Source organism: Microcaecilia unicolor, chromosome 10, assembly GCF_901765095.1.
Source record: "Microcaecilia unicolor chromosome 10, aMicUni1.1, whole genome shotgun sequence".
Classification (NCBI taxonomy): domain Eukaryota; kingdom Metazoa; phylum Chordata; class Amphibia; order Gymnophiona; family Siphonopidae; genus Microcaecilia; species Microcaecilia unicolor.
In genome coordinates, this window is record NC_044040.1 from 87,197,525 (window position 1) to 87,212,770 (window position 15,246).

Genomic DNA, 15,246 nt, shown 5'->3' on the forward strand with positions numbered 1-15,246 from the left:
TGGAGGAAGAACCCTGAGAATGTACTCTGAAGGTATGGTGGGAGAGATAAGAGGAGAACCAGGAGAGGACAGAGCCCTGGAACCCAAGTGAGAACAGTGTGGCGAGAAGTAAGTTGTGATTGACAGTGTCAAAAGCGGCAGATAGGTCGAGGAGGATAAGGATGAGTAGTGACCTTTGGATTTGGCAAGGACAGGTCAATTGCAGACTTTAGATAGTGCCGTTTTCGTCGAGTGTAGGGGGCGAAAGCCGGATTGAAGCGGATCGAGGATGGCATGAGAGGAGAGAAAATTAAGGCAACGGCTGTGAACGGCGCATTCAAGTATCTTGGAGAGGAAGGGTAGGAGGGAAATGGGGCGGTAGTTGGAGGGACAGGTAGGGTCAAGTGATGGTTTTTTAAGGAGTGGTGTGACTACTGCGTGCTTGAAGGTGCCATGGACAGTTGCAGTGGAGAGAGAGAGGTTGAGGATATGACAGATGGGGGGGGGGGGGGGTGACAGTAGGAGTGATGGTGTTAAGTAAGTTGGTGGGGATGGGGTCTGAGGAACAGGTGATGCATTTTGAAGAGGAGAGAAGATAGGCGATTTCCTCTTCGGTGATATCGGGAAAAGAGGAGAAGGAGGCCTGGGTTGGTTGGTTGAGGGAGTGTGTTATAGGGTGAGGAGAAGGAGAAGATGGTTTGGTGGTGAATTCGAGGCTGATTTTCTGCACCTTGTCGCGAAAGTAGTCTGCCAGTGATTGGGGAGAGAGTGAGGGGGTGGGGGTGGGAGCGGAGGGCACTTTGAGGAGGGAGTTAAGGGTGGCAAAGAGACGACGGGGGTTAGAGCTGAGGGAGTTAGTCAATTGGGTGTAATAGTCCTGTTTGGCGAGGAATAGGGAGGACTACATGAATTTATAATGAATGAAATCGGTATGGGTGCGAGATTTCCTCCAGAGGCGTTCAGCCGATCGGGCGCAGGAGCGAAGGTATTGGGTGCAAGGGGTTAGCCAGGACTGGGGATTAGTACGCCTTATGGGACGGGAGATGGACGGTGCAAGGGCGTCGAGAGTAGAGGAGAGGGTGGCATTGTAAGTGGAGACAGCCTTGTCGACAGTCTCAGAGGACATGATGGAAGGGAGGAGATTAGAGATACTAGAGGATAAGGTGGGAGGGTCGACCGCCTGGAGATTCCTAGAAGTAGTGGTTAGTATTGGGCGGGACTGAGGGGGAGGGTGATGAAGTGTGAAGGTGATCAGGTGATGGTCAGAGAGAGGAAGAGCTGAGGCGCAGAAATTGGAGGGTGAGCAGGTAGAAGAGAGGACGAGGTCAAGACAGTGGCCAGATTGGTGAGTAGGGGTGGTGGAGCTCAGTTGGAGTTTGAAGGAGGAGGTTAGAGTGAGGAATTGAGAAGCGTGTGAGTCGGAAGGTTTATCAGTGTGTATGTTAAAATCACCAAGAATGAGGGATGGGGATGAGGGCTCAAGAAAAATGGAGAGCCAGGCATCGAAGTCGGTAAGGAAGGAAGGGAGAGACTTATCAGGGGGGCGGTAAATGACTGCAACTCTGAGTGGCAGCGGGTAGAATAGACGGATGGAGTGGACTTCGAAGGATGAGAAACAGTGAGACTGTGGTAGCAGGAGAGGTTGAAAACTGCAGGAGGGCAAAAGTAGTAGCCTGACGCCGCCACCACGGCCAACTGGGCGGGGAGAATGGGAGAAAAGATAACCACCGTGGCATAGGGTCGCGACTGAGGCAGAGTCGTCAGGGGTGAGCCAGGATTCAGTTAGGGCGAGCAGTTGAAGGGAATGGGAAATGAAGAGATCATGGGTGAAGGAAAGTTTGTTGCAGACCGAGCGTGCATTCCACAGGGCACACGAGAAAGGGAGGGAGGAGGGGAATAGAGATGAGATTGGAGATATCGCGGAAACGTTTGCATGGATGAAGCGAGGACGAGGACAGGTGTGGGGGACCTGGGTTGGGATCGATGTCTCCCGTGGATAGCAGGAGAAGGAGCAAGAGAGTGCGGAGGAAGGTGGGGGAGGTAGGGCGACGAAGGCGGCGAAGATGGGGTGCGCTTAGGAGGAATGGGGAGGGGTTTATGGCAGGAAGGAGGTGTTGAAAGTTGAGAGCTAGGAAGGAGGAGGAGGATAGTAGGGATGGTGAGGTGGGGGATGGGGGTGGGTAGGGTATTGGAGTAGTGAACAGGACAGGAGAGGACATGGATGGGCAGTGAGTTTGTGCGGTATGCGGCGGTGGGAGGGGGAAAAGATTGGGGAGGGACAGGGCAAGGAAGAAAATGTGTATGGGGGCCATAAGTAGTGACTGGGTGTTTACAGGTGCAAATGTAGTGACAGAGGTAGGTAGTTACGCAGGCTGAGAGGCAAGCGGTTGTTGATGGGCCGACAAGCAGGCGGTTGAGAGGCAGACAAGCAGGCAGGTTGGTTGATTGGTTAGCAGGCAGGCAGGCATGAGGAGGTGATAGGCCAGCAGGCAGGTTGATTGGCTAGCAGGCAAGATAAGAACTCAAACCTCTCAGGGAGACAGGAATAGAGATAGCTTTCCTTTTCTGTTTTGATCTAGGTTTCAGTGAGGCAGAAAATTGAAATTGTAACACCATATATGGTCAATATAATTTAATATACAATATAATTTAATAATTTAATGGGATTACTCAATAAAATAAAAATTTCACAAAAAATAAGAAATCCCGAAAGCGCACTTGCCAGCGAAGCAGGAGTAGAACGTGGCAAGTGTAGGGGAATGACTCAGAAATAATGTCAGAAAGTACATTTTCATGGAGAGGGTGGTAGATACCTGGAATGACCTCCCGCGGGAGGTGGTGGAGATGAAAATGGCAACAGAATTCAAAAATGCATGAGATAAACACAAAGGAATCCCAAATAGAAGGCGTGGAACCAAACAAACTTAGCGGTGATTACATGGCAACACCAGTAATTGGGAAGCGAAGCCAGTACTGGTAAGACTTCTATTGTCTGAGCCCTGATCGTGGCTGGACAAATTCAGCTTCTGTAACTGGACAACATGGCCATTGCTGGGCAGACTTCTACAGTCTGTGCCCTGAAAATGGCAAGGACAAATCAGGATCAAATATACTATCATACCTTATACTATGAGTTTATCTTGTTGTGCAGACCAGATGGACCATGCAGGTCTTTATCTGTGATCATGTACTATGTTACTATGTTACTATGACTGTGTTGATATGATGTAACAAAAAAAAAAAAAATACAGTGCATCAATCGACCAAAATATATAAAGATTGTGGAACGGGAAAGGGCTGATTTGTGTGATCAAAAATAAAGTGGATGACCCATGACAGCAATGGACGAGTCTCACACAAGAAAGGTTGATGAACTCTTACTACTATATTACTATATTACTTCTACTACTACTATTACTACTACTTATCCTTTCTATAGCTTCACTACACGTACACAGCGTTGTACACTAAACATGTAGGAGAGCCCCTGCTTGACAGAACTTGCAATCCTGGAAACTTTGAAAGAACAATTGAGAAGAGTTTGGAAGCCCAAGAAAGAAGTTTTGTTGCAATGTGACAACGCTAAGCTCACAAAGCATGAAACACCACACAGGCAATTGCAAAGATGAGTCTCAGTCTTACCCCATCCACCATACAGCCCAGATCTAGCACCATGCGATTTCCATATTTTTTCCAAAAATTGAAGGAATACCTTCAGGGGCATCTGATCGACTCAAATGAAGAGGTGGAAAGGACTGTGAGCAACTGGTTGAAGAGACAAGATATGCAGTTCTTTTCCAATGGGTTAAAAAAAAAATCATTGGCAGTAAAGTGTGATAAATGGTAATGGAAACTTGGAGATATGCACCATTCTGTCACATATGAAGTAGTTAAATTTTTGCATTACTGTTTGATTAATGTAAATTTGCAGTGCTTAACTTGATTTGCATTATCCTCGTTGTAATAATAGTGACTTGCTTTGCAGCCACTTGTGCACCACATAGAACATTAGCATCTTAATCACTCTAGTCCCTTGGTCTTCACTCCCAGTATTGAGAGTTGCTAACAGGCCAGGTTTTCAGGACATCACTAATGAATGTGCATGAGACAGAATTGCATTTCTACTTCTTCCATTGTATACAAATCTCTCTCATATACATGAGTGAATATCACTGCTCTAGTCTATGCTAATTCTGTGTTTATGTCAACATGGATTAATGCACAAGGCTAATAGAGTGTTAATGTACATTAAAACATGTTGTAATGCATATTTTTTTTTGTTACATTTGTACCCTGTGCTTTCCCACTCATGGCAGGCTCAATGCAGCTTACATGGGGCAATGGAGGGTTAAGTGACTTGCCCAGAGTCACAAGGAGCTGCCTGTGCCTGAAGTAGGAATCAAACTCAGTTCCTCAGTTCCCCAGGACCAAAGTCCACCACCCTAACCACTAGGCCACTCCTCCTAGCATTTACAACTGCAAAAAAGTAAACAAGCCACCTGGAAACATGATAGGTAAAAAGATGACTCCAGGCTGAAGGTGCTCAGCTTGTAAATTTGGGCTAACACAAGTCCCCATTCTAAATGGTAACTGAAGATCTTTGACTATACCTTGGCTTCCATATCCAGTATCAATACCAGAGCCATTCCATGATTCTACTGCACTGTCCATGTGTGGTATCATGGTGGAATAAACATCCATAAATTTGCCTGGTTTTTGTGAATAAGAAACTTCATCTCCACCATTGCTCAGTTCACTTATGCGACTGGAGACAGAACATTTACTGGGACTAGAAGCTAAAAAGAAAATATCATATCAGTGCCATCAGAAGTGTTGAAAGAATAATTCATAAAATCATTGGCAATATGTTTGCAGCAGGTAAGGTGAAATTAGATCTTACTTGCTAATTTTCTTTCCTCTAGACCCTCCAGACCGGTCAAGACGCATGGGTTATGTCCTCCTACCAGCAGAGGGAGACTGAGAAACACTGAGCTTTTGAATACTGTATATATAACCTGTGCAGTACATCCACTAGCCAGTATAACCCTGACAAAGCAGAGAAAACAAAAACATCAACTAGAACTAACAACCCCGTACGTGGTCACTGTCAACTGGACACTTTCTTCATATCTTTCATTGTGTCCTTTGTATTATGTGTGCTTCCACAGGTGGACTAACAAACACGGTCACACCTGACCAGACTTATAAAAACAAAGTCTGAAACCATAGAAACCACACTCAACAGCTGCCAAGATAGAACAACAGACAAACCGACCTCCTGGCCTACAGTACAGACAGGGCGGGCCTTGACCGGTCTGGAGGGTCTAGAGGAAAGAAAATTAGCAAGTAAGATCTAATTTCACCTTCCTCCACGACCCTCCAGACCGGTCAAGACGCATGGGACGTACCCAAGCAGTAAGATCCTAAGGGCGGGATCCACGTAGGCCAGAGGTCAACACTGCAGCCCCAAAACCTGCCTCATCCTTGGCATGCACATCAATCCTGTAATGTTTAACAAAGGAATGCAATGACGACCAAACCGCCGCTCGACAAATATCTAACGGAGGAATCATACTACTCTCCGCCCAGGAGGTCGCCATTCCCCTGGTAGAATGAGCCGAAAATTCCTTAGGGACCACGCGGCCCTTCAGCAAATACGCCGAAGCAATTGACTCCTTCAACCATCTAGCTATCGTAGCTTTGGAAGCTGCCGCGCCCTTCCTTGCACCACCATGGAGAACGAACAAACGATCAGAAAGCCTATAGCGTCGAGTTCTGGAAACGTAACAGCGCAAGACTCTTCGCACATCTAACTTGGCCAGTCGACGCTGCTCTGCATCCCCCGCAAAGTCACCCAAAACTGGCAAGGAAATCACTTGATTCACATGAAACTCTGAAACCACCTTGGGCACAAAGGACGGCACCGGGCGCAACGAAACCTTCTCCTTGGAAAAAGACAGAAAGGGCTCTCTACAAGACAAAGCCTGAAGTTCTGACACTCGCCGAGCTGAAGTAATAGCCACCAAGAACACCGTCTTTAGGGACAGATCCTTATCTGAGACCGAAACCAAGGGCTCAAACGGCGGCCTCACCAAAGCCTCCAAAACGAGATTCAAATCCCATGGAGGCACCATCCGCCGCCGGGGCGGGCGCAGTAACTTAACACCCTTCAAAAATCGAACCACATCAGGACTAGAAGCTAATGACTTTCCCTGGAGCTTCCCACGGAAACACGACAAAGCCGCCACCTGCACCTTCAAAGAGGACAAGGCCAAACCCCTGTCCATACCATCCTGTAAAAACTCCAAGACATCTGTCACCGACGCCTGAAAGGGAAGAACCTGCCTACCTGCACACCAATGCTCAAAGACTCTCCAGACCCGGACATACGCCAGCGAAGTGGACTGCCTACGCGAACTCAACATTGTATCAATCACTCTGGACGAAAAACCTTTCTTCCTTAACCTGTGCCTCTCAAGAGCCAGGCCGTAAGCGAGAACCGATCCGGATCTGGCATAACTATCGGTCCCTGACACAACACCCCTGAATCTGACAACGGCAGAGGATCCGCTATCGCCAACCGCACCAGATCTCCGTACCACGGCCGACGTGGCCAATTCGGGGCTAACAAAATCACTTGTCCGGTGTGCCGAGCGATGCGCTGAATCACTCGACTGACCAACGGCCATGGGGGAAACACATACAGCAACTCCTGCGGCCACGGCATTAGAAGCGCATCTATGCCTTCTGCTCGAGGATCCTCCGGCGACTGAAAAACCTCTGAACCTGAGTATTGCGGGCCGTTGCCATGAGATCCATCACGGGAAGTCCCCAGACCGCCACAATGCGATTGAACACCGACCGATGAAGCGACCACTCCCCGGGGTCTAGAGCATGTCTGCTTAGGTAATCTGCCTCCACGTTGTCTACTCCAGCCACATGCGCCGCGGAGAGCGCTAGAAGATGAACCTCCGCCCATTGACACAACAGCGCCGCCTCCTCCGCGACCGCCTGACTCTTTGTGCCCCCCTGACGGTTGACATAAGCCACGGCGGTGGCGTTGTCGCAAAACACCCTGACTGCCTTCCGCACCAGCACACTCTGAAACGCCTGAAGCGCTAGCCGAATGGCCCGGGTTTCCAAACGATTGATGGACCACTGAGCTTCTACCTGAGACCAGCGTCCTTGAGCTACCTGACCGAGACAATGAGCTCCCCAGCCCCTGAAGACTGGCGTCTGTGACGAGAACCACCACTGCGGAGCCTCCAACGGCATTCCCTTTTCCAGATTGCCTGGATCTAGCCACCACTGGAGACTGAGGCGTGGGGTTACCGGCAGCTGAAGGCGTACATCCAACTCCTGCGACAGAGGCGCCCACCGACTGAGAAGAGCTGACTGCAACTGCCGCATATGCGCCCGGGCCCACGGAACTACCTCTATGGTGGCCGCCATTAACCCCAGGACTTGCAGATACTCCCGGGCCGTCGGGGCCGCCTCCGACAGAAATAGACGAATCTGACCTTGCAACTTGCGAATCCGGGGGCCCGGCAGGAAGACCCGACCGTTCCTGGTATCGAATAGAACCCCCAGGTACTCCAGCGACTGCGACGGCACCAGGTGACTCTTGCCGAAGTTCACTACCCAGCCCAGAGACTGAAGAAACTGCACCACTCGAGCCGTAGACACCTCGCTCTCCGACTGGGACTTGGCCCGAATCAACCAATCGTCCAGGTACGGGTGCACCAGAATACCCTGCTTCCGTAAGGCCGCCGCCACTACCACCATGATCTTGGAAAAAGTTCGAGGAGCCGTTGCTAAACCGAAAGGCAGAGCACAAAACTGAAAATGCTTCCCCAAAACCGCAAAGCGCAGAAATCGCTGATGAGCGGCCCGAATGGGGATGTGCAGATAAGCCTCCGTCAGATCCAAAGACGTGAGAAACTCCCCTTCCTGCACCGCGACAATGACCGACCTCAATGTCTCCATGCGAAAAGAGGGGACTCTGAGAGCCGCATTGACTGCCTTCAGATCTAAGATAGGCCGAAAGGCGTCCTCCTTCTTTGGGACTACAAAATAGATTGAATAGCAGCCCAAGCGGCGCTGGGCGGCGGGAACAGGTACCACCGCCCCCAGACTGATCAAACGCGCCAAAGTGTCTCGCACTGCTGCCCGCTTGAGCCTCGAATGACAAGGGGACTCCAGAAACCTTTCGGGAGGCGAGCCGTCGAACTCCAGAGCGTATCCGTCTCGCACCACTTCGAGAACCCACTGATCCGATGTGATTTGGGCCCAGTCCTGGTAAAACAGACTCAGCCGAGCCCCTACCCGAACCAGAGCCTGGACCCGCACACCTTCATTGCGAATTACGCCCCGAAACCTGTCCTCCTGCGGAAAAATCACGCCCTCCCGCGCCGATTCCCACGAAAGGACTGTGTTCGCTTGGAAGAACCGACCTCTAAAGGCTCCACTAGCCCTCCCGGGCCTATACCGTCGAGCCTCCTAAACCTGCCTCGGGAGGAAGTACCCCTGGAAGCCACCTTCGGACAAAAATCCGGAAGCCGAGGGGCCTTGGCATCGCTGAGTCCACGCACCAACTTATCCAAATCCTCACCAAAAAGCATGGACCCCTTAAACGGAAGCGAACAAAGCTTAGCTTTGGAGGCCGCGTCCGCGACCCAACCGCGCAACCACAGAGCCCTACGTGCCCCCACCAGCATAGCCATATTCTTGGCCGAGGCACGGAGCAAATCATAAAGCGCATCAGACAAAAAGGACGATCCCATTTCCAATTTGGCTAATTCCTGTACTCTGGAGGTCCCAACCTCCACCGAATCATCAAGCAGTTTCTCGGCCCATCGGAAACACGCCCGCGCAACTAGCCCCCCACAAATCGAGGCCTGCAGGGCCAGGGCCGACAAATCAAAACTCCGCTTGAGGAAGGACTCAAGCCTCCTATCCTGGGGATCCCGGAGAGCAGTCCCCCCGTCCACCGGTATAGCCGTGGCTTTTGTCACTGCTGTCACCACCGCATCCACTGTGGGAGCCTTAAAGGAATCTCTATCTTCCTGTGGGAGCGGGGACAGTCTAGACATAGCTTTAGACACTTTACAGGGAGAATCCGGCGAATGCCACTCTTGAAACACCATATCCCGGATGTCCTTATTCATGGGAAAGGACCTAGCCTGCCGCTGAATCCCCTTAACCAAGGGATCCACCTGTCTAGCCTCCCCCAAAACCGCCTCTGGCTGTTCGAACTTAAGGGTGGAAGAAATCTGCTCAATGAGCTCCGCAAGCTCCTCCCTGTGAAAAATCCGCACTACAGAGGGATCCTCCCCAGGGACCACCAACTCCGGATCCTGAGGACCCTCAAGCCCCTCAGGATCCCCAATATCACTCAAAGCACCTTCGGATCCTACAGGGGAGAATCCCTCCTCGTCATCCCATTCAAACCGAGGCCTCTTCGCCAGCGCCGCACTAGTCCCCTCCCCTAAAGGTGGGGGACCCGCCTTCCAGGCTTGAAAAAGGGTCCAAACGAAATCCGGAGGAAAACCAATGCCTCCTGTACCCTCAGGCGCCACCTTCGGAGCCGATCCGGGAGCAGCAGGGCCAAAAACAGCTGATTCCGCGGGACGCGCGGAATCCAAAATGGCGGCCGTTCCCGCCAAAACTAAATTTGTTGAAACCGCCCCTGCCGGTGCCCCTGCTGCCCCCGACACCCCCGAACTAGCTGGGGCCTCCGCAATCAACACCGGGGGTGCCGCCATCGGCGAGGCCTGCTTCGGTTCGCCGCACAACCGGCACTGACCTCCCGCGCTTCTATGCCTCGGCGGCGAGCACGCGCGACAGCGGAGAAGTTTGCCTGCCATGACCTCGAAGCACACCACACGCTGTGCTGAGCGGCGCACACACTGTCCTCTCACAGCTTCCCCACAACAAAGACCCGCTCTGCTCTCTCTCGCTAGCAATAGGAAACGAACCTGCCGTCCGTTCCTACTCTACATAAAGCCTCAGAAGGCTCTTAAAGAGATATCACCCATTTCTTTCTTTCTTTCTTTCTGGCAGCTGAAAAGTGGGGGGCTCTCAAGGCTACAATCTTAGAAAGCAGCCGAGGCACAAAGCTGCCAGAGTCTCCAAGGAGAGCAGCACAGGGGGAGGGACCTGAACACAGGTGTAACACCCCAGGGGGAAAACTGGGCCCCGAAGCACTTTTTTTTTTTTTTTTTGTACCACGTACAGGGAATAGTCCAAACTAATAACTTAGGCAATAAGAGAAGAAACCTCTTAACTGAATAATCAAACTACCTCACCAGACTATTGAAGACTGCACAGGCTGTCCATCTACCTCTGCTGAGACTGAGAAAATACTGGCTAGTGGATGTACTGCACAGGTTATATATACAGTATTCAAAAGCTCAGTGTTCTCAGTCTCCCTCTGCTGGTAGGAGGACATAACCCATGCGTCTTGACCGGTCTGGAGGGTCGTGGAGGAAAACTCAATTTACTTTTACACAAGCTTGGAGATATGGTAAATGATGTTTACAAACAAGTTATCATATCATCGTATTAAATAAAACCTTCAGATTTTGCTGAAAACATATAGGGGCCCTTTTACAGAGCGGCAGTAAGCCCAATGCGGGCTTACCACATCGATCTTTTGGGACTACCGCCAGCCCAACGCAGCTGCTGACATTAATTTTGCCTCCGAGCGTGCTTGCCTTATCCGGGGGTAAAAGAAAACCCCTGGAAATGGCTTGTGTGGCGTTACATGGGTTAGAGCGGGAGCCCTTATTGCCACCTCAATGGGTGGCGGTAAGGGCATCCCATCACATGGCTATGTGATAAGAGTTCTCTTACGGCATGCCATGTGTGCCAGGGGATTTTTACCCACTGCAGTAAAAAGGGCCCTGGCACATGGGAAAAACAGCCCCTGCCGCTGCTGGGCCCTTTTTCCTGCAGCTTGGTAAAAGGGCCCCATAGCAATTAGCCCTTTTGTTATACCTTATTCTTCACACAAAACAACATGATAAGAGATTCTTAAATGAAGCCATGTTGGTTGCAAACATTCACCCTTGGAACAGCAATCATTTAACTCCATTTGTACTTACCATCTGTCTGTTTCTTGATTTTCAAAGTGACAGTTTCTCCTGCCATCTGTAACAAATGTATGGCTTCACTCAAAGGCTTTCCTTTCAGACTATTGCTATTTATTGCTAGAATCCTATCTCCTACATGGATTGCCCCAGTCCTAAAATGGCAGAGAAATATAGAATTCTTTAAAAATATTCTTAACTCTAAACTATTCTTCAATTAGAACTATTTAAATTTTTCTCTCTCATGGCATGAATCTATATCAAATATTAAGGAAATAAATCATATATGGAAGTTATTTAACATTTAGTCATGATCTCCTAAAAACAAACATGGCTATACAATTCACTGAGCTATATCATACACAATGGATAAGCTTTTGTTTAATAATGAATTGTATAACATGATAAATAAGGCCATTTTTAGGTTGTATCCTTTAAATGAACTGAATGGTGAAGGGATCCAAATAAAAGCTGAAAATTATTCTTTTTTTGTCACCATTAAAGTCTATGAGGCCAGAAAACAGCATTGTCTAGACCAGTGTTTCCCAAGTCAGTCCTGGAGTACCCCCTTGCCATTCAGGTTTTCAGGATATCCAAAATGAATATGTATGGGATTGATTTGCATACACTGCCTCCATTGTAAACAAATATCTATGAGATTGATTTGCATACACTGGCTCCATTGCAAGCAAATATGTTTCATGCATATTCATTGTGGATATCCTAAAACCCGACTGGCAAGGGGGTACTCCAGGACCATCTTGGGAAACACTGGCCTAGACTATATGGAGCTACTGTAGGGAAAGACCAGGAAAAAGCAGAAATCACTTGGCATATCACGTTGATGCTTTTTGAGAAGAAGCATATGAAGCAGTCTACAGACCACTGCCACTTTCTTATACAGAAACTCCCGCACAGTGTCAAAACCATCTTAACACTCATAGTCCCACCCAAGGGGGAGGTGACATAGGAGGGGTAGAGCCAGGAGGGCATGATCCAGGAAGTATAAAATCTCAGAGCACAGCTAGGTTAAGGAGGCCCAGAGGGAAGCAGCAAAGCCCACCTGCATATGCCTCTACCACATATCTGTGAACTTCAACCAGGACAGTCAGGCAGGCCAAGTTCAGCTTGGAACATTGCAAACCAATATCTTGGACCTGGTCAGATGTAGGTTGGCCTATGTTGACTGCTAAAGATTGTACTGGTACTCTGGGGAGACAGACCAGATCTCAGCAGTATATGTTACCTTGCTGGGAGTCCATAGTGCATGTGGCCCTGTAGGAGCAGGCCATGAAATGATGTTCTTATATCCAACGACTAGTTTTATGTTTACTTTTCTTCCTCCACCTGTAAATTGAGCAGGACCCCTACCCTACCTGACACTCAAAATAAATGATTTTGTAAACCTTAACCCACTGTGTGCTCTGGTTTATCCTAAGTTCCAGGGCCTGCTCTTGATCACGTTACCAGACAGCCAAACAAACCTATCCCAGCTTCAGCTTTTCCAAATCCTAGGGCTGACGGCGTTAGCATAAAACTGAAAGCACCATCGGTCCAGTATGATTTTCTCTCCTGTATTTGGAGAGAAGGCAATTTCAGGAAAGTTCTAGTTTTAAATTGAGCCTGTTGAAGTGAAAAAGAGGTAAAAAAAAATATAGAGAAAAAGAATCCACAAATCACAGCCATGGCTCAGTCAGAGACAGATGATCATCATGTGTCTGTGTCTGAGAAAAATCATTTAAAAAATGTTTTCAGGCACCATGGGTTCAGACTCTATAGTCATAGCCTTCATAGAGAGATAGAGAGAGAGAGAAAATCTTCCTAAAAGAGGACAAACAGGGAACAGATCGAAACAGGCAGATAGTGACTGTGTTTTAGTGTCTGTGAACAATTACTAAAAAAAAAATTCTAAGGCTCTTTAGGCCCACAGAAAGTGACTGCCTCTGCACAAGTTTGTCTAGTCTACCCTAGTGGTATGTTCACTGGGTAAGTAAAATCCTGAACATTACAGTAGAGTAAAACTGTTTTACTACGATTAATTCACTATATTTGGAAGGACTAGGTGAGAGAGACTAAGATGGGAGAAGCAGAGCCGTGGGGGGGGGGGGGGGGGGGGGCATTATCGAACGGGGCCGGCCATCTCTAAGGGCACCCATCTCCGAGGACGGTGCCATGAAGGGGCGGGGCCAACCGTATTTTCGAACAAGATGGCCGGCCATCTTTCGTTTCGATAATATGGTTGGGGCCAGCCAAATGTCAGAGATGGCCGGCCTTGGTTTTTGCCGATAATGGAAACCGAGGCCAGCCATGTCAAACCCGGCCAAATCCAAGGCATTTGGTCATGGGAGGAGCCAGCATTTGTAGTGCACTGGTCCCCCTGACATGCTAGGACACCAACCAGGCACCCTAGGGGGCACTTCTAAAAATTAAAAAGAAAAACATTAAAATAGCTCCCAGGTGCATAGCTCCCTTACCTTGGGTGTTGAGCCCCCCAAAACCCACTCCCCACAACTCTACACCATTACCATAGCCCTTATGGGTGAAGGGGGGCACCTACATGTGGGTACAGTGGGTTTTGGGGAGGGGGGGTTAGAGGGCTCCCATTTACCACCACAAGTGTAACAGGTAGGGGGGGATAGGCCTGGGTCCAGCTGCCTGAAGTGCACTGCACCCACTAAAAACTGCTCGAGGGACCTGTATACTACTGTCAGGGAGCTGGGTATGACATTTGAGGCTGGAATAGAGGCTGGCAAAAAAAGTTTTTAAAGTTGTTTTTTTGAGGGTGAGAGGGGGTTAGTGACCACTGGGGGAGTCAGGGGAGGTCATTGTCACAATGTCAAGGAAGGTGAGCCCTTGGACTGCCGCCGGATACTGGCTAGCGGCAGGCAATCACCCGTACAGAACAGGGAACAAAGGCAGAGACTGGGCAAGACAGGGCTGGAGATGGAGACAAGCAGAACTGGGGCTGGAGACAGGCAAACCTGGAGCTAGAGGCAGACAGGGCTGAAGCTAGAGCTGATGACAAGCAGGGCTAGGACTGGAGCCGCAGATAAGCAGAGCTGGAGCTGAAGCTACAGATAAGCAGAGCTAGAGCTGAAGCTGAAGACAAGCAGGGCTGGAACTGGAACTGAACACAAGCAGGGCAGGAACTGGAACTGAAGACAAACAGGGCTGGAACTAGAAGTAAGGTCAGGAAAAGCAGGACAAATCCAAATAAGAGAAACACAAGACCATGCATGCACAACTAGGCAACAAACCTTGTTACAAAGGCAATGCATGAAAGTCCCAAGGTTCCTTATAAAGGCCCTCACTACAATCGCTGGTGCCCTGGAATGAGGCTTGGAACGAACTGAAGAACACAGCAAGGGCACCAGAGAGAAGCTAAGATACTGGGTCATTAGACTGAGGCTTAGATAATCTCTGGAATGAGGCTTGGAAAACAGGCAACAGAAGCAATCATGCAGGGAGAAGGCAGTCCGGAGAAGCTGTGGAGCCTGACTATGGGAAGGAAAGATGAGTCTGAATGTGAAGGCACGGCCATGGCTATGACATGCATATGCTCTGTAATTTTATCCTTTATAATAGTCTCTACCATTTTGCACTGCGCTGACGTCATGCTCACTGGTCTATAATTTATTGGATCACCTCTGGAACCCTTTTTTAAAATTGGCATTACATTGGCCACCCTACAATCTTCTGGTACCATGCTGGATTTTAAAGATAAAATGCATATTACTAACATTTGCTCTGCAAGTTCATTTTTCAATTCTATCAGTACTCTGGGATGTATACCATCCGGTCCAGGCAATTTCCTATTTGTCTAATTGCCCCATTACATCTTCCAGGTTTACAAAGATTTGTTTCAGTTTCTGTGACTCATCAGCAGTAAATACTATTTCTGGCACTGGAATCTCTCCCACATATTCCTTGGTGAAGACCAAATCAAAGAATTAATTTAACCTTTCAGCTATGGCCTTGTCTTCCCTGAGTGCCCCTTTGTACCCCCAGGTTATCTAACCATCAAATTGATTCTTTTGCTGGTTTCTTGCTTACCTAAAAAAAGATTTTTATTATGTGTTTTTGCCTCCAACACAATCTTCTTTTCAAAGTCTCACTTTGCTTTCCTTATCAGCGCTTTGCATTGACTTGCCATTCCTTATGCTATTTCCTATTATTT

The 15,246-nt window shown here is 48.9% G+C and overlaps 1 protein-coding gene across 1 annotated transcript in view; it reads right to left on the minus strand.

Moving 5' to 3' along the window:
- GRIP1 (glutamate receptor interacting protein 1) overlaps window positions 1-15,246 on the minus strand; it is a 675,191-nt gene that overhangs the window by 80,143 nt on the left and 579,802 nt on the right. The window contains 2 exon segments of the mRNA XM_030216417.1: window positions 4,590-4,775; window positions 11,085-11,224. Coding sequence (XP_030072277.1) covers window positions 4,590-4,775; window positions 11,085-11,224 — 326 coding nt within the window.